Source organism: Panicum virgatum, chromosome 9K (genome assembly GCF_016808335.1).
Source record: "Panicum virgatum strain AP13 chromosome 9K, P.virgatum_v5, whole genome shotgun sequence".
Classification (NCBI taxonomy): domain Eukaryota; kingdom Viridiplantae; phylum Streptophyta; class Magnoliopsida; order Poales; family Poaceae; genus Panicum; species Panicum virgatum.
In genome coordinates, this window is record NC_053144.1 from 25557953 (window position 1) to 25581788 (window position 23836).

The window sequence follows — 23836 nt, forward strand, 5'->3', positions numbered from 1 at the left end:
GGTCCCCAGCAACATTCGCAAACATGTGTCGTCTTACGACATTTCTTGAAACAGCTAAACTAATGAAGTTAAATCAAAGGAAGCAAAAATACAAATTCTCACTCTTCCTGGTTTCTAAATTTTAATTTGTTTTAGCAAGATTTGACGCTACGATGTCTCAAATTGTGCATAACATGCTAAACCGAAGTCGGAATAACACCTCCTAAAATAGACCTTACATTTGCATTTGAAGGCAACCGGATTTGCGAGTTTCAATTTCAACTCAGTAGCACTCCATTACGTGAATTACAGTGTAAACAAGAAGCAAATGTAACACAAAAAAAACCCGACCAGGATCATCCACCAACTCAAACTTATTATTATAATCCGAATCTGATCCGACCCTATCCGATTATAGCAAAACAGAATATTCGAGGGAGGCAAATGTACATCGGACCCGACAGCACGGACACGAAAGAGAAGCAGCAGCTCGCGGGCGCTCTGCCCTCGGGAGGCGCGCTTCCGGCGACCTCCCAAAGGCTAGCATTTTTTTCTTCTTTTTATCACGGACGCGGCAGAACGACGCGTCAGGGCGACGGAGAAGCGGCAGCAAGGTAGGTGCGGTGCGCGTCCATCCGCCTCACCGGCGCTTGCGGTCCCTGGACCGCCGCGAGTGCCGCGGCTGCTCCTCCTGCGCCTCCCGCTCGCGCCGGGAGGACGAGGACGGGCGCCGCTTGAAGTGCTGCTCCTCTTCCTCGCTCTCCTCCTCGTCCTCGCCGCCGCCGTAATACTCCGTCGCCGCGGCGGCGGGTGGCCTCCGCTTCTCCTCCTCGGCAGCCGCGGAGGGCTCGCGGTGGTTCTTGTGGTGCCGGTGGCGGCCGTCGCCGTCCTCGGCCGCCGCGGCGCCCTTCCTGGAGGAGGAAGAGGAGTGCGCGGGGGGCTTGTCGGAGGACGCCCTGCGGCTGCGCTTGGCGTCGGAGGGATTCGCGCCGTCGCCGCCGCCGCCGCCGGGGAAGCTGATGCGGGAGAAGACGCTGGCCTTGGACTTGGACGCCGCCGCCGCCGACGCCGCCTGCGCCTTGGCGGGCTCCGGCTCGTGCCGCGACGAGGGCGGCGGAGGGGGAGGCGGCAGCGGGAGGTCGTCGTAGCGGTCGGAGGAGGAGCGCTTCTTGCCCGAGCTGGAGGAGCGGTGCGGGGAGCGCCGCGAGTGCCGGTGCTCCGGGCTCGACGACGGCGGCGGCGCGCGCTCCGACCAGTCGGGCTGCGAGTGGGACCTCGACCTCTGCAAGGGGAAAAAATCAAAAGAAAACAAGACACGGGGCCACGAGTCAGTGTGCGAACTCTTGTGGCTTTCACAACAGAGCCAATCTTAAACCACCCAATCATAATCGTGCGGCCCAAAAACATGTGCGCCCAAGCTTTGCCACGGCTGCAAGCGGCCCACCACACGAGAAACGCAGAGGCTACGTGGCAGTAACTCGGTGGCGTATGATAATCGCGCACAACTTTTTCTTCTTTTTCAAAACGGGGCGTATGACCGTATCGTTGTGTGGGGCTACTAGCATATTTACCTTCATTCTACAGTTCTAACTACTACAAGCAAGATATGAAATGGAAAAGTAAATAAAGCTACCAACAAAAGAATAAGAAATCCGCTTTTCAGAAAGCAAAAACATGAAAGAAAAAAGGGCAAAGGAAAAACGCGAAAAGGCAACCCAGTCCCAACGGAGAAAAAAAATAAACATAATGAACGTAAATAAATATAAATGTAACTAAAAATCTGTCTGCCGTGCCGATGGCATCTGCATCTCCAATGGGCAGCGAACCCAGGAAAGCAATCACAACGGCGAAGTGCTCCAGGTGGTCGAACTGCTGCTGCTGCCTATGACCCGAGCAACCCAGCAGGCAGCAGACCTGCCTTGGCGCTGGCAGGAAGCATCGACCAAGCAAGAAGGCAAGGACGCTGCCTGATCTTAAGCAGGGTTCAACAGAGTTCCTTTCTTGTTCTGCAGCACCAGAATCAGGCAGGACTCCGTGCGCTTCTCCTCCATCCTTGTCTAGGGCTGTGGCGGGGATGCATATGTCTACTACCATGGAACTGACGACAGTACAAAACTTGGAAAGATAAGCGATTGACAGGAAAAGACATACATCCTTCCGCCTCATCGATGTACTATCATTAACGGCCGCTGAGGATTCTCTGGCTTCCCTTCGAGGTTCCCTGTCCCTGGCTCGCTCCCGTTCCCGCTCCCGCTCCCGCTCCAGCTGGCGGTCACGCTCGCGCTCCCTCTCCCTCTCCCGGGAACGCTCCCTCTCCCTCTCCACGGAGCGGCCACGCAGCTCCCTAGAACGGCCACGCTCCCTCTCCCTGCAAGAACACAACTCCACAGATAAGAACTCAGAAAGAAAAAAAAGAGATCAATGAGGTAGACAAGTTTATACGAGACAGTAACATTGTACCCGCAACATATTCAGCATCCAAGGGTTTATGTAAATACGCAAAGCAAGAGAGTACCGGATTGGCGAATTATCAGCAAGGCCTCATGAACTGCCACTTTTTCAGTCATGACATTGGACTAGTATGACAACCCAATTATAACATTTTAAAGAGAAGCAATCAAGATATAAAGACCAAACTTTGCCACAAAGCTTTCATAGCTGACTGAAAATAGCACTTTAATGCACCCAAACTGTGTCGTCCTTCCATTTTATTAGATTGTTAAAATATAAATCTTGGAGGACCAAAACTTGAGTTAGCATGATTTCCATTTTCAGTTGTTTGCTAAGGCGGATAAGCTTTCAGGAAAGCTAGAAAGGGACCATGGATCAAGGTTTTCAAAGTTTAGTATGTCATAACCATAAATGGAGCACATTTATTTATCACTTAAACCTACATCAACTCTTTTACCAATTATTGACTGAGGACTTCATACAGAAGAATTTACAAAGAACCGATTGATGGTAAATGCAATAAGGAAAAAAAAAGAAATAAAATCATACACCCAGAATCACTTATGCAAGTAAGGCGAACCAAGTTCAGGACATGCCAGATTATCAAGGGTTTGCATAGCCATACAAAGCTTAGGGACACTGGGTACAGACTTTAAATGATTCTTGTGAAACCTTCCGAATTAATCATCAGTCGTTCAGTTCAAATGGGCACATGACAATGTGACACTGAGAAATCAACTCCCAAAATTGAGGATCAACTAACATTTCCATGTAAAAGGCACTTCTAGAACAATTTCTCACTTGTCCTGGACTCAAAACATTCGACTACATTTGGAAGGTCATTCTGGGCTTTCGCATTTGAATAACAGTGGGTGGTCCAAATCAATGTCATATCAAACTCATTACTTGAGTAAAAATACAAATAAACTTTTGCAATATGTAAAAAGGAAGAATGCAACAGCTGTTCAAATTTTTTTAAGTCAAAAATAGAGGGGAGAATGAAATGGTCTGAAGTTTCTAATCACCTTTCATTGAATCGGTCCATTTCGCGTCTCCTATGATCACGTTTCCTGGGATCAAATTCTTCCCTGCCCACAATTGGTGGGCCCATATTTATTCCCATGGGGTTAACTGCTAATTCTGAAAGATCCCTGAAAATCAATAATTCAAGAGATTTCAGAAGCAACCATAGTAATAGCCAAACTGCAGAAAGAAAAGCGGCGTGAACATCAGACTGTTATCCAAAGAAGTAAACATTCATATAATGCTAGATGGATATCAGGCTGTTAACCAAAGAGGTAAACATCAAATAATACTCATCTATAACCAAATTGGAGAGATACAGCCACAAAGTTCACAGGCTACATACAACAACAACGTAGTTTTTTTCCCAAGCAAGTTGGGGTAGGCTAGAGATGAAACCCGAAAGAAATAAGTTCAAGGTTCAGGCACATTGATAGCTAGTCTCCAAGCGCTCCTATCCAAAGCTATCTCTTTAGAAATATTCCAATCCTTAAGGTCTCTCTTAACCGACTCATCCCACGTCAGTTTAGGTCTACCTCTACCCCTCTTTACATTATCGACCTGCTCAAGAACCCCATTACGCACCGGCGCCTCAGGAGGCCTTCGTTGGACATTCACAGGCTACATATTCTCTTAAATTTGAGAGGTACAAAGAAGATAACGGGTACATATGCAGATACGCCATTGCTCATGTACACATTTCTTTCTCATAAAACCAAATGGCTCTAAAAGATATACCTAGGAACTCCTGGCATCATGTATCCTGGGGGCATAAATGGATCTTGTGGGAGAACACCCCCACCAAAAGGGTTAAACGGAGCTGGTGGGTAACCCATGTAAGGCATGGGACCTGGAAATGGTGCACCCATGTAATCCATTGGCAACGGCACTCCTCCACCCCAGTAAGGGTTGAAAGCTCCAGCTGGACCCAAAGGCATTCCCGCAAAATTTTCAGCTCCAAAATCTTGAAAATTTTTCCACTGCTCATCAGCTGTCAACAGAAAAATATTCCATTTATTTAAGCCGCTAATTGCACTTGCAGCTATATTGTGATAACAAATGACGATGATCAGGCATCAGAACTTACCATTTCCTGGAGCACGTGCCTTCTTCTTTTTCTTCTTCTTTACTGCTAAAGCCACCAAAAGAAAATCAGCATCTCAAAGAACAGAAATAATTGAAAGATGCACAAACTCAGTCAACTTATTAATATAATCTTCCAAGATTTATTACCATACTTCCATACATTCTCACAAGCAAGATCAACATTTGATTATTTGACCAAAGAGAAATGATGTTAGGGCAACTTCAGTGCATAAGTTCATTTGACTAAAGCGCTCAAATAGCACTTCCTTTAATCCATGCTAAGACAGATATATTTGTTTATTCCTGCTACCAGGTGCCTAACTAAGCTCCAGATGCTAGAATCTTTCTGCTTAGCTTCACAGCTCCAATGTATCGTGCCTCTCCTACGTATCTTTCCTCCTAGCACCACCTAAAACTGATAACTGACATTGGACCTGCCATTATGATCCAAGTTCAGCTAGGCACTAGGAGGATTCTAGGCGCTGACCCACTGCCTAGCGCCTAGGCGGGATTAATCGTGCCTAGGCGTTCCTAGGCGTTTTTCTAGGCGGTGATTAATACATGTATAAATACTTAAAAGAAAAGAAAAAAAAGGAGATGAGTGGTCATGAAAAAGGAGAAAGGGAAAAAGGCCCATTTAAAGGTCCATTTGAAGGCCCAACTAAACCCTACCTTCTCTCCCGCATCTCTCTACCTCTCGCATCTCTCCGTCCCGCATGCGCCCGCCGCCGCCTGCATACGCCCGCGGCCGCCGCCGCCTGCACCTGCGCCTGCCGCCGCCCACACAAGCCCGTGTAAGCGCCCGCCGCCGCCCGCAGCTCCTCCTCCCCCACCGGCGACCTCCGCCGGACGCCAGCCGCCCGCGCCTGCCGCCGCCGCCCGCACAAGCCTGTGTGAGCGCCTGCCGCCGCCCGCAGCTCCTCCCCCACCGGCGACCTCTGCCAGACGCTCCTCCACCACCATCGGCGCCGCCAACGAGCTGCCGACGCCTATGGGTCCGCCTACCCCCATAGGCGAGGCGCTGACCCTTCGACTCGCGATTAGGCGCGCCTAATGGCGCCTAGCGGAACATGGATTATGATCCATCCGTTTTTCTACTGCTATGATAAAGAAAAAGGTACCGGGTAACAATAGTGTGCTACTCGTTATCTCATTAAATCAATTACCTCCTAAACTACATATATTTAAAGCTAGAGCTAGCGACCAGCATACTAAGTGATTTAGTCCAGATCATTACACCGTACTCCAAATGAGGAGAGCATTTTAGGGCAGATTGGTTCTCATCAAACAACTTCTCATCTTGAACATCGAATACCAAATAACTTATGTACATCTTTAGCAATAAAATTATAAGAGAGGCTGCAACACACGCAAGGGCTAGCAAGAAACAAAAACAGGACTGAAGGCTTTTCACCTTGTTCCCCTGCAGGCAACTTTTCTTGAGAATCTTTGGCTACAGGAGTCACTTCTACTGGCTTATCTTCTTTCACATTTTTAGACTCCATGGTCCCTTCAGCGACATCCGGAATTGTGGTAGCCTTATTATCTGAAGAGCTCACATCAATATTTGTAGCTTTTGCTCCATTGAGGCTATCAACATCAGGAGACTCTTCTACAAGTGTGGGTGCTTTGGTCTCCTCCTTTGAAGCAGCAGAAACAGCAGGAGATCTAACCTTAGGTTGTACAGGTAGAGCTGACTCCATGTCTACAAAAGATAAAGAATCAGTTTGCAATTGTAACCAAAACAAATTATCCACATGACAAACAGATATATGAACATACCCTGTACTTGGACCATGCTTCCCACATTTTCCGTGCTGCTAGATGGTGGTGCCTCTAATATGCGGCTGATGGTTTCTCTTAGAGTTTTATTGGGGAGAAGATCATCAGCTAATATGCTTGTGGCACCACAGACACACACTGACTTGCTAATTATGTAGTCCCTGATACCTGACAGTAAAATGCAAACATCATTTAATTCCCTAAACATCATGATGCATTGACAAAAAGGAAAAGGTAACACTGCAATATATACATAATAATAAAGAAATAGCAGGGCCAGTCATATTATATGCATTATCAATACAAATAGCATACATTACAATTGGAAACTTAATAGCCAGCTTACATTTATCACAAAAACTCCTAAAGCAGCATTTACTAGTTAGAACAGCATCCTTCATTACTTCTTTGCACAATGGGCAGCGTAGCTCCGGTGGAAGATCGCCAACAGAGCGGGTGGTGGGTAGGCCCTCTATCTCCTTCTCAAAAGCAGCTCTAACACAAAGCATAGTGTTTAGATTCTTGCCAAAATTACATGTGTGCTATTTATAACAAAATCAGGTCAAGAAAATTTTGTACTCACTCATTGGGCTTCAAAACAGCACCAGCCCCACTTGGCAGTGCATATGAACCATCCGGAGTTTGCAACAACATTGATTTTGGAATGCCAGTTGGGGGTTTCATCCTTCTCACATCATATCTAGCATCACCATTTGTTGGGCAATGTTGAATGAAATGGCCTGCAAAACAAGCTCCACTGAACGAAAGAAGAGCGAATGAAACATAGTGCTAAGATCATACAAGCCACCAACATACCAGGTACTTTACATCTATGACAAACATAACCTGGAGGAGGTGTCTTGCGTTCCAGCCCACGTCCTTCAGGATAACAAAGGAATATCTATTAAGAAATATAGCTTCTCTGCTAGAAAACAAGAAAAAAAAATCGACATTGCATATCAATGAACAAACAATCTATTATATATTTACCAGTCTTAAGTAACACACTGTATTTAAAAACTTCAACACTAGGACAAGAATATCCATGTTGCAAAGGTGGATATAGTACTTCCCTCAACAAAGATATACTCAGCTTATAAGTATATACCCTAAAGGCCTAAACTCTAATTATTCTTTATTATTGCAAAAGAAGGTTAAAGCATTACCAAAGCCACGGCCAGCCATCATTCTGCCACCCATCCCCCTACCATAACCTCTTCCAGAACCATAACCATCAGGGATTTGGCTGAAAGCACAGACCATCCAGTCAAACGATTATAAAACCAATATTTTATATTTTATTAAAATTACACTGCATAGCTTAAACTATCAGTTGCCAAGCAGTCCAAATAGGGGGTTTCTAATCCAGAAGTTACTGACCTATAGTCAAGGGCCGATGTATCAATAAGTGCTTTTATTTTACTGTCTTCATCAACTTTATTTTCAGAAGCATCAACTGCCTGGCTAGCAGGCTGAGAAAGGAGCGAATCAGAAACATATAATTCATTGCCAAACTCATCATCCCACTCGGATTCTTCAGGCTGCAGTTTTAATATATGGAATATCAGCTCCCCAGATACATTTCTAGTTGGTCAAAAATCCTAGTGCAATTCCAATGGCCAATTTCGCCACGAATAAGGCATATAAGTTGACATTCTTACATATTTCATTGATGAATCACCAAGAAAACCACTAGCAACAGGCGCGACTTCAACCACATTTTCGGTGGCTTTGGACCTGCAGAATTGGATAAACATCTCAATCTCAATATATGTTTGCTGATAACTCCGGACCATTTTCATTTGACATAATCCAGCCAAACAATCAAATCCAAAGCTCTGCCTTGCAGATAGCCACAAGGCGTTAACTCAGAACAAATCACTTAAAGGAATTAAGAAGTATTTGACTACTGTTCAAGTATGTAATCAAAGATCAAGACAGTACTCTTCAGGTTCTGTGACAATAGGCTTCCTTGGCCGTCCTGGTATCCGCCGAATCAATACAGATGTGTTCTTTGGTATCATAGTAGCCTCATCAGCATACTCTGAAAGTGAAAATATCACCAGGAAACAATTTAAGTAATACCCCGATGGCATGAGTCCATCCCAAATACACAAATGAAAATCACAATACAAACTGTATTCGATACATGAAGATTTGAGTGCTTAGTAGAGTATCATTTTAAATGCATCGTCCTACATCTGACTCCTTCCTTGAAAACATAAAAGGCACCATTTGCAATCGGACTAACTTATTACGCACCAAGACGACACTTGGTTTCTAGCTCTTATAACATCTTTAAACTAATTCAAATTCCTAAAGTTCACAAAAGTCATGACAAGACTATCTATGAGCAATCTCCGTCAATTCCTGACCTCAGATTATAGCTAACCCTTCACATGAGATCTGCTTAGCAGGCTCAGCAAAGAAGGATAAGTGCCAGGCATGGTTAAAACAAAGCATCAGCATTTCACATGCTTGGCTTAGGCGATGCAGACCTTGAGTGTGTGCGAAATAGGCCTTGATTTACCATGCCACACAAACAGTTGTACAGCCTGTTTTATCACAATTTTAACCAGGCCCTATCAACTTACATATATTCAAAGCATACACAAAATCAAAAGGGCTCCTTGCTGAAAAAGAACCAACCTTCATCAGTCTGAGCATTTGAGATCATGAGGTCGAAATCTGTACCCCTGCCAAGATGCTTGGACTCAAAAATCCGCTCTTTCAAGTTGGCAACTGAGATGAATTGCCCCTCGATCGGAATCGAGTCATAGTCTCTGGCACTCTTGAATTTATAATAAACAGCCATTTGCCTGCCCACTCAATTTTTCCCTTTCTCTTTCTTCTGATTTTATCTTTTTTTGTTTTTATTTTTTTCCTTTTCCACTCTTCTTCTGTAATAAAGAGATTATTCGATAGAAACCAGCAAGAAACAATAAAAAAACTGTCTTCGCCCTTAATTTGAGCGGAAAAATTGATGCTTTGAACCAGGACAAATCGCAGGAACAAATGAACACATAAACAAGTGTACAAGCAAAGCTTTTTTATCTCCACCGCCTTGTCGGCTCATGTGCTCCACTCCTACACCGTAGAGGAAGAAGCCAAGCCGCACGCCGCAGCGAAAAGCCCGATCACCCGCCGCCGCCGAAGGCCCGAATTTTCCGCCTCTGCCAGCCGGAAACCCTCCGAATTTGGGGGGGCTACCACGGCTGGATCGCCGTGTTCATCGCCTTCCCCTCCCGGATCGGCGCGGATCCGGGCTCGGGACACCACGAAACCGCCCGAGGGAAGTCCTCCGAGGACCGAGAACACGTCGAGACGATGCGCCTCCTCGAGCGCAGCCACGCCTGCCGCCGATGCTGATGCCGTCGGGGGGCGGTCCAACCCTAGGCCAGCGGCTTCGGGAGCCGAATCGTGGCCGGGCACCGGAGGAATCGGCGGCTCCGAGGCTCGGATTTGGGAGCTAGGGTTTCGAGCTCCCGCGGGATTGCGTCGCCTCCTCGCGTCGTCGAGAGAGGGGAGAGGAGAGGAGTCGAGAGTCGAGACGCGGATGGGGAAAGGGATCGGATGAGGCCATGGGAGCCAGGGGTGACGAACCTTAATCCGGGAAGTGTTTGAGCTGGGCTTGGGCTTTCTTTGGGCTCAGTCATCGACCATGATATCGGTCGGTGGGCCGTTCTCGTTGCACAGCAGCTTGAACAAGTGCGTCTTTTTTATTTTTGTATTTTTCAAAAAAAAAATTACAGAAACATACTTTTGGTTTTAGGTTTTACAGTTCTGTACCCCTACCGCCCGGCAGGGAGGCGGTAGGGACCTATATATAAATAAAAATAAATTTGTTTTGCGTAGAGGTCCTTGGAGGGAGCCTCCCGCCCCCCTGCCGGGCGGCAGGCCCCCTCCCCAAATATAAAACTCCGCTCTTTCTCTCTGCGCCCTCATTTTCTGCCCACGAGATCCAGAGAGGGGAGAGGGAGAGAGGAGGGGTGAGGGAGGTAAAAAAACCGGCGAAGCCCTGTAGGATTTTGGATCCGAACCGCAGGTAACCAATATTTCTCAACTTTGTCATTCCAGATTTTTTTGTATATTTAATTTTATAATTAGTATTTTTTATTATTGTAAGCACTTAGGGTTCGGATTAGTGGTTATAATTGAAGGCATAGTATATTTGTAGATATTAGATTAATTAAAATGAAGTCTTTGCATGGCCAGATATGTCGAGCAAAGTGGCATTTCAAGTTCATTACGGTGACTTCTATAGAATTACTCATGATTCCTATGGAATAAATCTATCAGCATTGGAAAGAAGGCAGTGCAGTCTAGATAAACCCCTAGAGAGGAGTTTTGAGTCCATACGGAAATGTCTTCACAAGATGTTCAATGTGAATCCAAAGAATCATTTGCTTACGGTTCATACCTTGACTTCTTGGGAAGCTAATGGGGATTTCTGGGAGTTGACGCATATAAGTAGTACGGAAGAATGACAACATTACATGCACGCATCTCTTGAAAGTGGGTGGCCTCTCGCAATGGTAATTCAGATTCACCAGAAGACCGGTGATTTAGGTGAAGGGTCAACACACACAATATCTGACTGCAATGAAGAGATGAAAGAGGATAAAGAAGAAGAGAACATGCAAGCTCCAGAACCAGAACCAGAACCACAAGGTTTAGCAGATGAAGACGAGCGGATACCTGGAATTGTGGAGGACATGGAGAAAGAAGACCAGGATGCACAAATAATAGAGCAATGTGGGGACTCATCGGACGATGAGGACGATGAGCGCTTCCCATTGTTAGGTGAATGGCGTAAAGAGGGTTTTGGTAATCCAGTGGTACAAGATATTAGATGTCCGGAGTTTGAATACAGAGTGAATGAGGTCATATAAGGGGCAAAGTATCGTACCATTGAGGATGTGAATGATGTTGTGAAGCTCTGGGCTGTATCTCTGAGGAAGAAATTCAGAGTACTGAAGTCTAGCAGCAAAGAATACGAGGTGAGGTGTGCAGATAGAGACTGTACATGGCGAGTGCATGCATACAAGGAAAAGTTTAAGACACACTGGGAATGTTCAATTGTTACACCACATACTTGTAGATTGACATGTGTTGTGGGACATCATCGTAATATCACATCAACTTTCGTGGCTAAGAAGATGTATGTGGTGATTCTTGACAAAATGGATTATGAGCCTGCATTGATAATTAGGGACATTGAACAGAATTTCCAGTATGTGATCAGCTATGCAAAGGCTTGGCGGGCTAAACAAAAAGTATTTGAGATGAGGTTTGGCACTTATGAAGCATCATATGACAACCTACCTCGTATGCTTGAAGCTATTGTGCACAGAAATCCTGGAAGTGCCCACAGCTTTCAGTACCCACTGCTGCAACTTGTGTGGAGCGGACGGTCACACTTACAAGAAGTGCCCACATCTTTCAGTACCCACTGCTGCTGCTGAGGCTGGACCTTCCGGGGAATCCGATGGATGGATCGGCTCCACCTACGAGAATTCGCCGCATCTAGTTGTGCACGTAACAACTTGCAATGTATTTGTGTGTACGAAACTAAGTATATTATGTATTTGTCTCGAATTTAGTTGTAACGAATGAAACCTTCAATGTAATATGTTATGTGATATTTTGTTTAACGTTCTATTTATATTTCGTTCATTGTATCTTATGTGGTATTGTATCATAAATATAATCATTACAATCAAACATAACAAACATATAAGTATTGCAATTAAAGATACAGGCGTCCCGTCACAATTTACATCACAATCTAAAACTGATGTCCATCATAAGTTACAGATCATGTCATGAAATCATCTAAATCGTCATCCCAGTTGACAGATGGTGGTGCTGTAGGTGGTGCAGCATTACTTGACGAACCTCTCGACTTTTCTTTTCTCTCTTTTCTGGTTTTAGGTTCATGTACAGGGGGAGGAACATTAGGTGTTCGAGGCCATGATTTGGGGGGCATGAAGTCATCCATATCGTCATCCCAGTTAACACAACTATGTGCTCGAGGTGATGCTGCATGACTTGACGAACCTCCGGTCATCTGTTCTTGCGGAGGCCGAGAACTATCACCCGAAAATCTTTTACACCTCCTTCGTTTAGTTTGCGGCATAACTCCACCGAAGATACATACCAATTTACGGAAATTTGGTATCGATTTGTTAATCAACTCCGTGTCCTCGGGGTAATCCTAGCATATAATTATACAATAATTTTACTATTTCGTAAATATGGATTACAAATAACAGACGTGATTAAAACTGAATAAGAGTTACCTTAATGTGCATCTCATACACCTCTGGCCGCATCCATATCTTACAAGTAGTTTGTAAGAATCCAATAACATAAGGATGATTCGCTAGTTCACATACCCTCACGTATATCTTCCGACGTTCTAGCAGGTGTTCCTTTAAATCTTGCATTGTAATACCTCGAAACAATGTCAAATCTTTAAACTCAACTAATTTGGATCCTTTAAACTCAACGTTCTAGCAGGTGTTCCTTTAAATCCTGCAGGGCTTCGCCGGTTTTTTTACCTCCCTCACCCCTCCTCTCTCCCTCTCCCCTCTCTGGATCTCGTGGGTAGAAAATGAGGGCGCAGAGGGAAGGGACGGAGTTTTATATTTGGGGAGGGAGCCTCCCGCCCCCCTGCCGGGCGGCAGGCCCCCTGCCGCCCGGCAGGGGGGCGGGAGGCTCCCTCCAAGGACCTCTGCGCAAAATAAATTTATTTTTATTTATATATACGTCCCTACCACCTCCCTGCCGGGCGGTAGGCCCCCTGCCGCCCCCTGCCGGGCGGTAGGGGTATAGAACTGTAAAACCTGAAACCAAAAATATAATTCTGTAATTTTTTTTTTGAAAATTACAAAAATAAAAAGACGCTGAACAAGTCGATCTGGCCTCAAGCCTCATCCTCATCCTCAATCCCTCAAAAAAAAAAATCTGGCCTCATCATCAGAGATTCAGAGTCGTCAACTCCAGCTTCTATTTCCTTCATCATTTTCCACAAAAAAAAGCGCTGTCACCATACTGCTGCCGACATCTTGATGCAAAGATCACCGTAAAACATCTTGATGCAAAGATCACCGTAAAGATGCTCGGTAAAGAAGTGCAGTTTTTACAGCTTCAAACAGTTATGCTTCGTAAGTATTCTGACAATGAAGTAATGGCACTAATTTGTACAACCAGGTCGTTTTGGAATACCGACAGACTGAAGAAAGATTTATTGTTAAAGAACCCTATTCAATCCACTTTAAACTATAGTTCGTTTTATTTTTTCTAGATGTATAATTTTACTATGTATTTACATATACCGCGTGTGTGTACAGAAAAATTATATACCTACAAAAATTAAAAGAGCCTATATAATTTGAGACCGAGGATGGAGAGAGTAAAAGTTCATCTTTATGCATTCTTTACTGTATAGAAGTTTTGTCGCATTCATGCAACCTTGCGCGATGAATCACCTTTCGTGTCATAAAAGGGCCACCTGAAATACAACTTCCATAAAGAGTTAGTGCATTTGACAATTTATAAGCTAATAATTCCTGTTTTTCCTGTATCCGTCTTTCCGTCTTACTCCAGGAGGAGTTTACACCTAAACTTTGAGGCCAGACGTTAATGTACCTAACTAGACAGATATGTCCTATCAACTATTTCATGAATATTAACATCTTAATACCTAAATGGTTGCAAATAAAAACATGAAGACTCAATTTTTGAAAATTTTTAATATCAAAGGGGTAAGTTATCATAGTGCAATAACTACAACCCCCTCCTTTTGTTGATAAATAGGGTGCATTAAGATTTGACATTTTAAAATTCATAGATATCGGCCAACAATTAGTCCAACTATAGGCATACCTTGTTTATAAGACCTGTATCAACAGAATTTTATTTCAAAGATCTTTCAATGGGATATCGATTTCATAGCAACCATAATATATTTTAAGATAAATTAATGTTAACATTATACTTTTGTATAAAGATTTGCCATCCTATGGTGTTCACAAGAAACAAGCGAGTCCGGGATTTTTCAAGAAATTCAGAGGTATAAAGCTAAAATCGTAGTACACCCTATAAAATATTTCACATCCCATTGTGCATGTTTAGAACATAGTAGCAGCTGGATACAGTTTTATTTTCAAAGAATTCAGAGGTACTCCCTTCATCCCAAATCCCAAATTATTATTCGCTCTGGCTTTTCTAGGTTCACAGATTTTGCTACGTATCTAAATATATTGTCTAAATGCATAGCAAAATCTATATATTTAGAAAAGCTAAAACGATTAATAATTTGGAACGGAGAAAGTACAAAGCTCCACTGTGCCTTTGCATGCCAACAGGGGTGGGGATCAAACTAGGTTCTATAGTGCTGAGATTTACCAGCATATATGATGAAATCTCGATCAATAGATTGGTGAAGCCCCAACAAATTTAGATGCTGCAGTCAAAATGAAATTTGCAAAATTTGTCATTTTAAAACATGTATGCCTGTTAACCACGTTCCTGCTTTCATACTTGTGTCATCTTTTCATTTGGATCATGGGATGCATGGGTATCTACAATGCAGCACCTGCAGCATCACAATAAAATCCCAGTCTCTCCTGACAGGTATGCTCACACAACATTGTCACAGGCTAAAATTTTGACCAGGCACAATACTTCTCAATTAATCTGCTCCAGCACATGAACAGCTTGTTCCAGCAATCTTAATTTCTCACCACAGGAGATTTAAACAAAATGCTAACGTCTATGGTATTCCACTGTGCTTCTGATCCAACCTTTCACAATGCAGCAAACTTGTCATCAGCATGCCGGCGATGATGATGCCGGTGACTTCTCCTGTGGGCTCGCAGCTCACTTCGCTTCAGGACAGTGCTGATGTTTCCAGGTGGATTGTTGCTTTCCACGTCACCTGGAGAACCGAGTATACAAGCAAATGGATCCTCCATCAGGTCCCCAGTTGGTCCCTGCAAGCATAATATACAAAAAGAAGTGTCATCTTGCAGTGAAATATTTGGAAACTTAGATGGACAACTGCATTAAGAAAATAAGTATAGACGTGTATGACAAATTGCAGACTTAGTGGTAAATTAGTAACTCACATTGTCCGCAGTTGTCCCTCCAGAAACTGTTCTGGCCTCATCATCAGAGTTGGTAGCTTCAATTTCCTTCATTCTTTCTACAAAGGCACTGTCCGTATATGAACGACGCGGGTGCCACCTGAAAAATGGTTGGTCTTGATGTAGGTCATCGAACAGATGCTCAGCAAAAAAGTGCTTTTTCACAGCTTCCACCAGGTAATGATCATCATTATGCTTAGTAAGTATTCTGTTAATGAGGCAAGAAAAACAAGTATAATGTTAATGAAACAAGTATTTGGTTGGAACACCTGATGTCAAAGAGAAAGAATGCGCTGGTTAACAAACCGCACATGTTAGCAAGCTCCATCTTCATGCGTCCTTCTTCATCCTCTAAAACCACTACAGGAGACACATTGAAGGTTTCACTATACATGGGCTTTCCCATGATATAAGCGCAGCCTGAGAAGTAGCTTCAATAAATTCACATTTCCAATGAAAAGTATGAAAATTGATTCCTAAACACCACATGAACATTGAAGGGGCAATGCATCCAATATTATAAGACAAATGGTTCCATCTATAGCAATCTGTTTCCTTTCAACTACAGCAGAAATACATTATAACTTCATGAGTAAATAGTGCCAAAAATAGAAGCTACATGGTTTTGGAACACAAAACTATCTTACAAAATTCGAATAAGTAACACATACTTAAATTTTTGTGCGTTCTCATATGACCAATGGGTGTTTTTAAGATATATTAGTACTGGATGATAATAAAAATTGTATTCTGCTCTTAAAGCAGTACTATTCATAGGTAAACTATTCATCTGGGACCTGTCAGCACAGCATTAGTTAGAAATTAGAAATGTGAATAATAATTTTCCTTGTTAATTGGGTTGGTTTCATTGTAGGTATTTCCTATTCATGTTGACTCATCCATATAGAAGAGCCACAATCACTAGCAACAAAGCAAAAATTTATAAATGTATTGCTTTGTCTTTCTCATCTAAATAAAAGCTTGACTATGCCTTTGCATGACCTTATTGTACAGGATCACTACCAGGTTGGATAGCCTTAAGATTTACCTGTAGCTGCACAAAACCTTGCAAATCCAGAACTAGGTGGAGGCCTAAGAAATTTGGTTCCTGAAAGAAGGAATTCTGTAAGCAAGTCTTTGGTACCAACAGTAATCCCCGGCAGCGCAAATTTTGCAAAACTTTTATATAACACTTAATAAAAGACTCGATCAAGGGGAGAGACGTCCCCTTGACATAGCCCTTAAGGTAGGGACCCCCTGAACCTCAATAGACGGCAGGAACCTCACGCGCGCACGCTTCGTGGCGGCCGCGGATCCATCTGCACAGTTACTATATTTTTGGAGGGGGGCACAACAACCATGCAGCACCCAAGCTTCGAGCCTGGGCGGGGAGGCGCCGCAACGGGCAGCCTCAACCATCGCGCCACAGGCGTGCCTGCCAAATCTTTTATATAACACTTAATGGCATCAATGTTTCAACCATAATTGATGATTCACTTTGTCCTTCTCAACCAATAATTGAATTGACCATATGTTATGAAGACATGTGTTGCTCGTTAAAGAAACAGCAATTACAATGTTCAAACCCTAGTGAGCACAAATATTAACATGTAGCCAAATGTATCATAAACATTAACTAAGCCAAATGCTCCAAATGTAACAGATTCATCGTGGTTAGTAAGCAAGCATAGGGTAGGCATATACAAATATTCCTGCACAGTAATAAGAACGGAAGAATGCAAGTTCAGGGTAAGCAAACAGATATCCTTGAAAAGTTAATAAAAAAGGTAGAATATATCAATAATAGTATTACACTGACATGCACACTGGATAGCAGTAAAAACAACAACATTCATGGCAGAACATTTAGGGAAGGAGCTTAAATACAGACCATAAGAAAGGAATAATGTTGTTCATCAGGTGATGCAAGGTTCTTTAAAACAAGTGTCCTATCCAAATTTGGACTCTAATATTCAGTGGCTTGTCCAGAAACAATCTCTGTACAATTTGCACAAGTATGGCTATTGAATACTACAAATTGGAACATTGACACAAAGCCACAATCATGCTGCCAGCATGTTTTCAACACAATCCAGTACCTTTAATTATGGACAGAAAGCTAAGCTTTATCAGGATTCAGGAATGGCATCTACTGCATGGTGGCAGGCACCTTTTTCGTCTCTTAACTGAATGTTCCTTGTTTAACACGACTTCAAAACAGCTCAACGGACAACAATATCAAATATCATCAAGAGAGGGATGGAGGAACCTAAGGCTGAGACCAAACCTGCAAACCACCCCACAAAGCTGCCCAATCCTGAGAATAAAACGAAGGCCGCATTTGGAACGGAATTGAGAATCCGAAGCTTGTTATCCTCCTCTGGGGTCAAACCGCCCTGCATCATCATCAGCAGCAGCAACTCAGCAAATCAACAGGGACGAAATTTTCATTTTAGGGGTTTTCGGGGTTGTCAAGGAAGGAGGGTTCCGCAGGAGAGCTTACCTTGGTCCGCATGGCGTACTCCAGATCTTGGAGCACTTCCTGCCTCATTAGCAACACAAAACCCCATCAAATCCCAGCCCAGCACGAGAAGAAGCGAAAAAAGATTTGGGGGGGGGGGGGAGGGGGGATTGTTAGAGGACAAGAAAATTTGAGGAATAATTGATTCACAAAAAAATGATTTTGGGAACGGCAGTCAAGCAGTTTCTGGAAGCGATTCGGCGAACCTTGCCGGGCGGGGGGCCAATATAGAGGTCCTTCATGTACCGCAGCAGCCCCACCATCGCCTCTCCAGCTGTTGATAACCGGAGTTTGGAGAGATGCGGACAGTGGTGAGGAAAGCAGGGAGACGAAGAGGAGCTGTCCTGTGATTTGGGCCTTTACTTCCACGGACCACCGTTAATGCTATTGCCTATTGTGCTCAATTGGTTTCAGTTATTGGACCGAATTTGTAGCCTTCTTGGCCCGCGAGAATAGACCTCCTTTGAACATATCCACGGGATACCTATACATTTTTTGGAAAAAACAAATTCTCTTCCACCTTATTGAGTTGAGATTCGTAAAACCAATCCCATCTACATCTATTGAATTCCCATTCTCCTTCCTTTCCGTCCCATGCACCACCGCTAGGGGTGGTAAAGCGGAAGCGCTATGAGGGTGTTTTGGAACAGGGACTTAAAAAAAGTCCCAGAGACTTTTTAGTATTTAGAAGTATTAAATAAAAGTTAATTATAAAATTAACTGCAGAATCCTGGGGCTAAACTGCGAGACGAATCTAATGATGTATCGTAATCTATAATTAGCGAATGGGTACTGTAGCATCACTGTAGCAAATTATGAATTAATTAGGCTCATTAGATTCGTCTCGCGAAAAAGTACTCAGCTGTCAAAAAACATTTATAAACAGATTTTATTTAATACTATAAAATAGTAAGATTCATTTTGATATGATAGGGACTTCTGAAAAAAATTTGGAAGCAAACAGGGCCTATATGTCGCGTGCGCCGTCGCCTACCGTGGCCGTTATTGTGGCCCAAATAAACCATAACATATACAAAGTCATCAGCCTAGTTACAATCCAGCATATATTTCCAACAACATGTACACTTACTATATTGGCCCACTACCCACACTGATACATTATTTTTTGTGTAATGCTTCTATGAATGCGGCTGATATTTTCTTTCTTTCTTCTTTTTAATGAGCATTTTTAACTTTTTTCTTTTTTGATCCCACGATGTAGATGCATTTGTCTCGTAAAATTATTTATCTGCATGTAACAAATTTGTTTGCAGCACCAAATTATTTGTTCGCTTTGCATATTATTTTTTTCGTGATGTTAACTGATTTGTTCACGATATTTATTTTTCATTATAATCAAATATTCGCGATGTGTAATATTTTGTTTGTTATATATTATTATTATTTGTTCGTTATGTTTAACTTTTTGTTCGCAGAAAATAATTATTTATTTGTGTTGTTAAAATATTTGTTCCCAGTAGTCGAAATTGATTAATTAATATTAGAAAAATTAATTTTTTAAAATATTACTAAGACATAGGCAAGCGTGGTCTTGTTTCGAAGATCTTGTCATAAAAAAGACAATACTGCAATCAGAATTTAATTTAGATTCCTGATTTAATAGTTAGTTTTTTTATTTCAGATATTCATGCATGTGGGTGACGTCATGATTATTGTCCTCTCTGCATGCATGTACATGACCTCTTTTCTTTCATGTGGACCACATATGCAGCTATATTGGTGGGCTGATGGCCCATTTAATCCAGATCTTCCGGTGATGGTTGCCACAATCATCACCTCAAGCGATAGCTGATCACGCCCGTAGTAAAGTACTTTAAAATTTAGTCTAGAAAATTTAAGGGGCGGCCCCCTAAAATGTTAGGGCCTTAATCTTATATAATTTTGAGCTAAAACTATATAAGATTCAAGTTGGATTTTAAAGAGACTACTAGGGCTATGATCCATTATCACCTCTAGCCAATGCCGCCACATATGGCCATCACGTCGGTCAGAGTGAGAATTAGAGGGGGAGCGGACGTCGGTGAGGTGTGGGAGGGGGGAGGGGAGTATTGGTGTTTTACCATCAGGTTCTCCGAGGGTATCCCGAAGAGAGTGGTTATGAGTAGGGACTCGCCGAGATCAGAACGCGATGGTGCAAGGAACACAAGAATTTAGACAAGTTCAGGCCGTCGGAGCGTAATACCCTACGTCATGTGTGGTGGTTTGTATTCCCTCGGGTATTGTTCGATGTTTTGGAGGGGTCCCTGCTCGCCCTTATATAGTCTGGGGGAACAGGGTTACATGAAAATTCTAGTCGAGTTCTGTTAGGATTCTAGTCCGAGAGGTTCGGCTAGTTCCCGAGACCGTCGACTAGTTCTACTCCTATTCGGATAGATACAAAAGAGGTAGGGCATAAACGTGTACTATTCTCTACTCTAGAATATTCTGTACCCGTGAGCAGTCCCGTCGTCCCGGGTCTGACAAGCCCCCGAGATCTTCGTAGTCGAGTCATGCAGGCATCGAGCGCTTCTGAAGATGTCCGTCGGGTACTTCGAGAGTTCCTGGACTTTTGTTTACGTAATCGAGCGCTTCGAGTGCTCCTGGAGCAAGTCGTCCATCCTCGGAGTCCATCGAGTGCTTCAAGTAGTCTTCTGAGTGCTTCCTCGGCTGCATCGAGGCTATGAGGTGCTCAAGCCCCGAATCTGTCCTGATATATGGTGCGCGATGTACTCGCGCTCCATATGGAGTAGCCCCCGAGCCTTAGTTTGATTCGATGAATCGGGCTGGGGATCAGTTCAATCTTCTGAATTCTTCTAGTGCTTGCAATATTTTTGAAAAAGTTGTCTTTTTATGATACGTGTCCCGCAGCCCCCGAGCCTTGAATTCAAATCTGTGATTTAGGGTTAAGGGTCTAGGAGATCGTATCATGTCCTCTACGATCTTTCTGATATCATCAATGCTGCAGCGAAGCTTCTGAAAAGGTGACAGTGCGGTGTACTGTGTGCCTGTGGGTTCACGTGGCGAGTACTGCTGTAGAATCTTTTCTGATTCGTCCGTGAGCTGCCCTGTCCTTTGGTGTCATAAGGGGTAGAGGGGCTTCGCTGCTTCTTCTATTTAGGCAGTGTCTCTGGCACTTGTTTCCTCAAACTTTGCAGTTGTAGCAATGGGTTCCAAGTGGAGTTCTTCTCTTGAGAGTACTCGACCTCCTGATGGGAGTACTCGATTTGTCCTTGTAGGTGCTAGAAGAGTGTTTGCGAGCAGCATAAACACTTGTTATCTCTCAGGCTACCACCTTTGCTTCTCACATCGCAGCCATCCTGGTTGTCTTGATAGGGAACTGGTGGAAGCTGTGTCAGAAGCTTTTTCGGGTGGGAACTGTGGTTGTCTCCTCCCTCCCCAATGGCCTCTGGAGAGATGGCATTATTTTTGTTGCAAAACATATCAGAGAGAAGAGCAGATGCAAGAAGAGGATTTGCGATGTTCTGGACCATCCATATCTTCTTACAACAAGCCTTTTCCTCCCTGAATGTATCTGGGTTACTCCCCTTTGGGAGTAACAAGCTTTGTATCTTTATATCAGCCCTTGGGCTGTCTCCTTTGTAGTTGAGATCGAGTGGTTTCGAGTGGTGAAACCTTTGAGATCTTTGTATTTTCTTATTTTAGAATGTAATCCTTGAAAGGAAATTTCTGTTTTTTGCGCAGATTCCGCTTCTTCTGTGGGGAGGTCAGGGATTTGCTTGCTGAAATAATTTTGGAACTAGCACGTGACCTTTGAACTTCTTGTTATTTACTGTACTGACATGGGGTATGCTTATTTAACTGTTCGGGTAGATCTAGGTTTAGCACGCTTCCTTAACCTCCTCCTCCGCCGCCAAAAAACTCATCTGCTCTTCGCCTCCAAGTTCCACGGGAAACTAGCCACCGCTAGCCCCCGAGCGTGAAGCAAGAGAGAATCTATTTTTCTCTGTTCCCATGGCGCCGAAGAAATCCGCTGCGAAGGGGAAGGCGAGCAGAGTTGCCGGGGACGGGGCGGAGGTCCAGGAGTGGAAGTCGAGTAAGTGTACCAACTTCCATCTTTTGAATCTGGTAGAGAGTCACCTTCTTCTGCCCCAGAGCGTGATCCATTAGAGGCGTTCGGATGGGGAGTCTTTTCCTCATGAGGGGGAAACGAATCTGTCGTTTTTCTTCCTTATGTCCTTCGGGGCCTTGGTTTTCCAATTTCCGATTTCTTTCGGGGTCTCCTTTTCCATTGAGGGGTTCAGGTGCATCATTTGACCCCTAACTCCATTCTCCACATCTCGATTTTTGTCCACCTGTGTGAAGCTTTCCTGGGATCGAGCCCCACTTCGATTTTTTTCCAGTATTTCTTCCATCTGAAACCCCATCCCAATGATTCTAAGGTAGATGTAGTTGAGGGAGCTGGGTTGCAATTTCGTCAGGGGAACAAATCCCAGTATATCTCTTATGAGTTGAGTGACAAGGTCATCGACTGGAAAGAAATGTGGTTCTATGTTAGAAACCTTTCTTCTTCTCTTCCTCTTCGCACTCCTGGCCCCCCTGTGAAGAAGCTGAGTTGGAATTCCAAGGGAAGCGGGGGGGGGGGGGTCAGGTTAACTTTCTCCTTTGGGAGATCGAGAAGGTTAAGGCGGAGCACCAGATTACTGGAGCTTCCGTGGTGGCGCACTGGACCATTCGGAGGGTCCAGCCTCTTCAACGGCGGGTTCATCTTGCCTTCGAGTATGTGGGCGAGGAGGATCCCACTCGATATACTCGAGAGAAGATTTCCGAGGACGATTTGGAGGCTCGAGTTGCTGCGCTTCTGAAGAATGTGGACTGGAGGCCCAGTCTTTCTGGAGCGTTCAGGACAGGCAGACGTCCTCGGGAGGTACTATTTCGAGTAGTTGATTGTAGCATAATTTGAGTACTTTGGTCGAGTAGTCGAGTTGACCTGGTGTCTTTCGTGCAGATTAACCCCGAAAACTATCAGAGTAGGCCTCCGCTGCCCGAAGATGTGCCTTTGGCGTATACTGACTCAAGTGTGCATCTGACTTCTTTTGTCTTGTATTTTGGTTCAAATTGACCGTTAGATCCTTGATTGATCGCGGTTGTGTATTGTTTGCAGGTCCTTCGGCTAGTCGGACGGCGTCGGATATCCAGGACCGGGCGGTGGATGAGCCGGCCGTCGAGTCTAGGACTCAGAAGCGGGGGGCCGCTTCTGCTGGGAGTAGTGACAGGTGAGTTCGAGTTGTAGCTTTTCTGGAGTCTTGCGTTTTCTTTTGATGGATTTTTTCTTCTTCCTAGGCCTCTTTCCCCTTTCAAGAGGCAAGCGGTGGGCTCCGCTGAGAGCCCGGCCATCACGACTCCTGCTGCGCCGGCTGAGTCCGGCGGGAGTGGTTTTGCCAAGGGGCAGAGTGCTTCGGGGCTGAGTATGGTCCCGAAGTTTACTAAGCCGAAGAAATTCGTGCTGAAGCACTCCTCTCAGTAAGTCCGACTGTTGATCGATCGCTTGCCTCTTATTTCTTTGAGTTTGTGATTGAAGTGTTGAGTACTTTTGCCTTTTGGCAGCAATCCAAATGCTCTTGGGGTTGATGAGTCGGAGAAGGGGATTTTTGGTTCCCTTAATAGTATTGCCCAATTGCCTCCTAGTCCACCGAAGGAGGGCGGCCGGTTGACAGATTCCGCTGCTGGCGCGGCGGGGGATCTGTCCATCGGGGAGGCGAGCAAGGAGTCTCCTGCCACTAGCACTGGTGAGTGGCTTGATGTGATCGACTGGCTTTTTCGTCGAGCTTTTGCTGATGTCTTTTGTGCTTTTCAGACAAGCAGAGCGAGGATCGGCCGAAGA

At 44.2% G+C, this 23836-nt stretch overlaps 2 protein-coding genes across 5 annotated transcripts; both read right to left on the reverse strand.

Moving 5' to 3' along the window:
* Positions 1–225: 225 nt before the first annotated feature.
* LOC120650987 (E3 ubiquitin ligase PARAQUAT TOLERANCE 3-like) lies at positions 226–9905 on the reverse strand. Of its 2 annotated transcripts, none has more exons than XM_039928310.1 (15): positions 8971–9905; positions 8266–8365; positions 7983–8058; positions 7702–7862; positions 7488–7567; positions 7138–7200; positions 6905–7061; positions 6668–6816; positions 6322–6489; positions 5954–6244; positions 4541–4585; positions 4192–4444; positions 3456–3581; positions 2131–2347; positions 226–1261 (listed from the first exon to the last, which is right to left on the reverse strand). In XM_039928310.1, the coding sequence occupies exons 1-15, from the start codon at positions 9134–9136 to the stop codon at positions 620–622; spliced, it is 2694 nt and encodes an 897-aa protein (XP_039784244.1). In that variant the 5' UTR covers positions 9137–9905; the 3' UTR covers positions 226–619. The 2 variants fall into 2 exon arrangements, with proteins under 2 accessions (XP_039784244.1, XP_039784245.1); XM_039928311.1 differs by having other exon boundaries at positions 334–1261; positions 4541–4582; positions 8971–9896.
* A 4903-nt stretch (positions 9906–14808) lies between these two features.
* On the reverse strand, positions 14809–18397 carry LOC120650988. Of its 3 annotated transcripts, none has more exons than XM_039928312.1 (7): positions 18201–18396; positions 17977–18015; positions 17761–17869; positions 16522–16581; positions 15785–15893; positions 15456–15681; positions 14809–15320 (listed from the first exon to the last, which is right to left on the reverse strand). In XM_039928312.1, exons 1-7 carry the CDS (start codon positions 18255–18257, stop codon positions 15135–15137), a joined length of 786 nt encoding a protein of 261 aa, XP_039784246.1. In that variant the 5' UTR covers positions 18258–18396; the 3' UTR covers positions 14809–15134. The 3 variants fall into 3 exon arrangements, with proteins under 3 accessions (XP_039784246.1, XP_039784249.1, XP_039784247.1); XM_039928315.1 differs by having other exon boundaries at positions 14818–15320; positions 15456–15573; positions 18201–18397; XM_039928313.1 differs by having other exon boundaries at positions 14818–15320; positions 15456–15573; positions 15743–15893; positions 18201–18397.
* Between the last annotated feature and the right edge of the window lie 5439 nt (positions 18398–23836).

What these genes read in the sequence shown, in the direction of transcription:
- LOC120650987 (XM_039928310.1), bottom strand. Translation starts at nt 9,136, where the DNA reads ATGGCTGTTTATTATAAATTCAAGAGTGCCAGAGACTATGACTCGATT. An exon ending in ACATCGGCCCTTGACTATAG is followed by an intron (nt 7,568 to 7,701) that starts GTCAGTAACTTC and finishes CTGTGCTTTCAG; the next exon opens with CCAAATCCCTGATGGTTATG. An exon ending in GGCACGTGCTCCAGGAAATG is followed by an intron (nt 4,445 to 4,540) that starts GTAAGTTCTGAT and finishes TTCTGTTGACAG; the next exon opens with CTGATGAGCAGTGGAAAAAT.
- LOC120650988 (XM_039928312.1), bottom strand. Translation starts at nt 18,257, where the DNA reads ATGGTGGGGCTGCTGCGGTACATGAAGGACCTCTATATTGGCCCCCCG. An exon ending in AAGGTTTTGTGCAGCTACAG is followed by an intron (nt 15,894 to 16,521) that starts GTAAATCTTAAG and finishes GCTACTTCTCAG; the next exon opens with GCTGCGCTTATATCATGGGA. An exon ending in GAGGGACAACTGCGGACAAT is followed by an intron (nt 15,321 to 15,455) that starts GTGAGTTACTAA and finishes TTATGCTTGCAG; the next exon opens with GGACCAACTGGGGACCTGAT.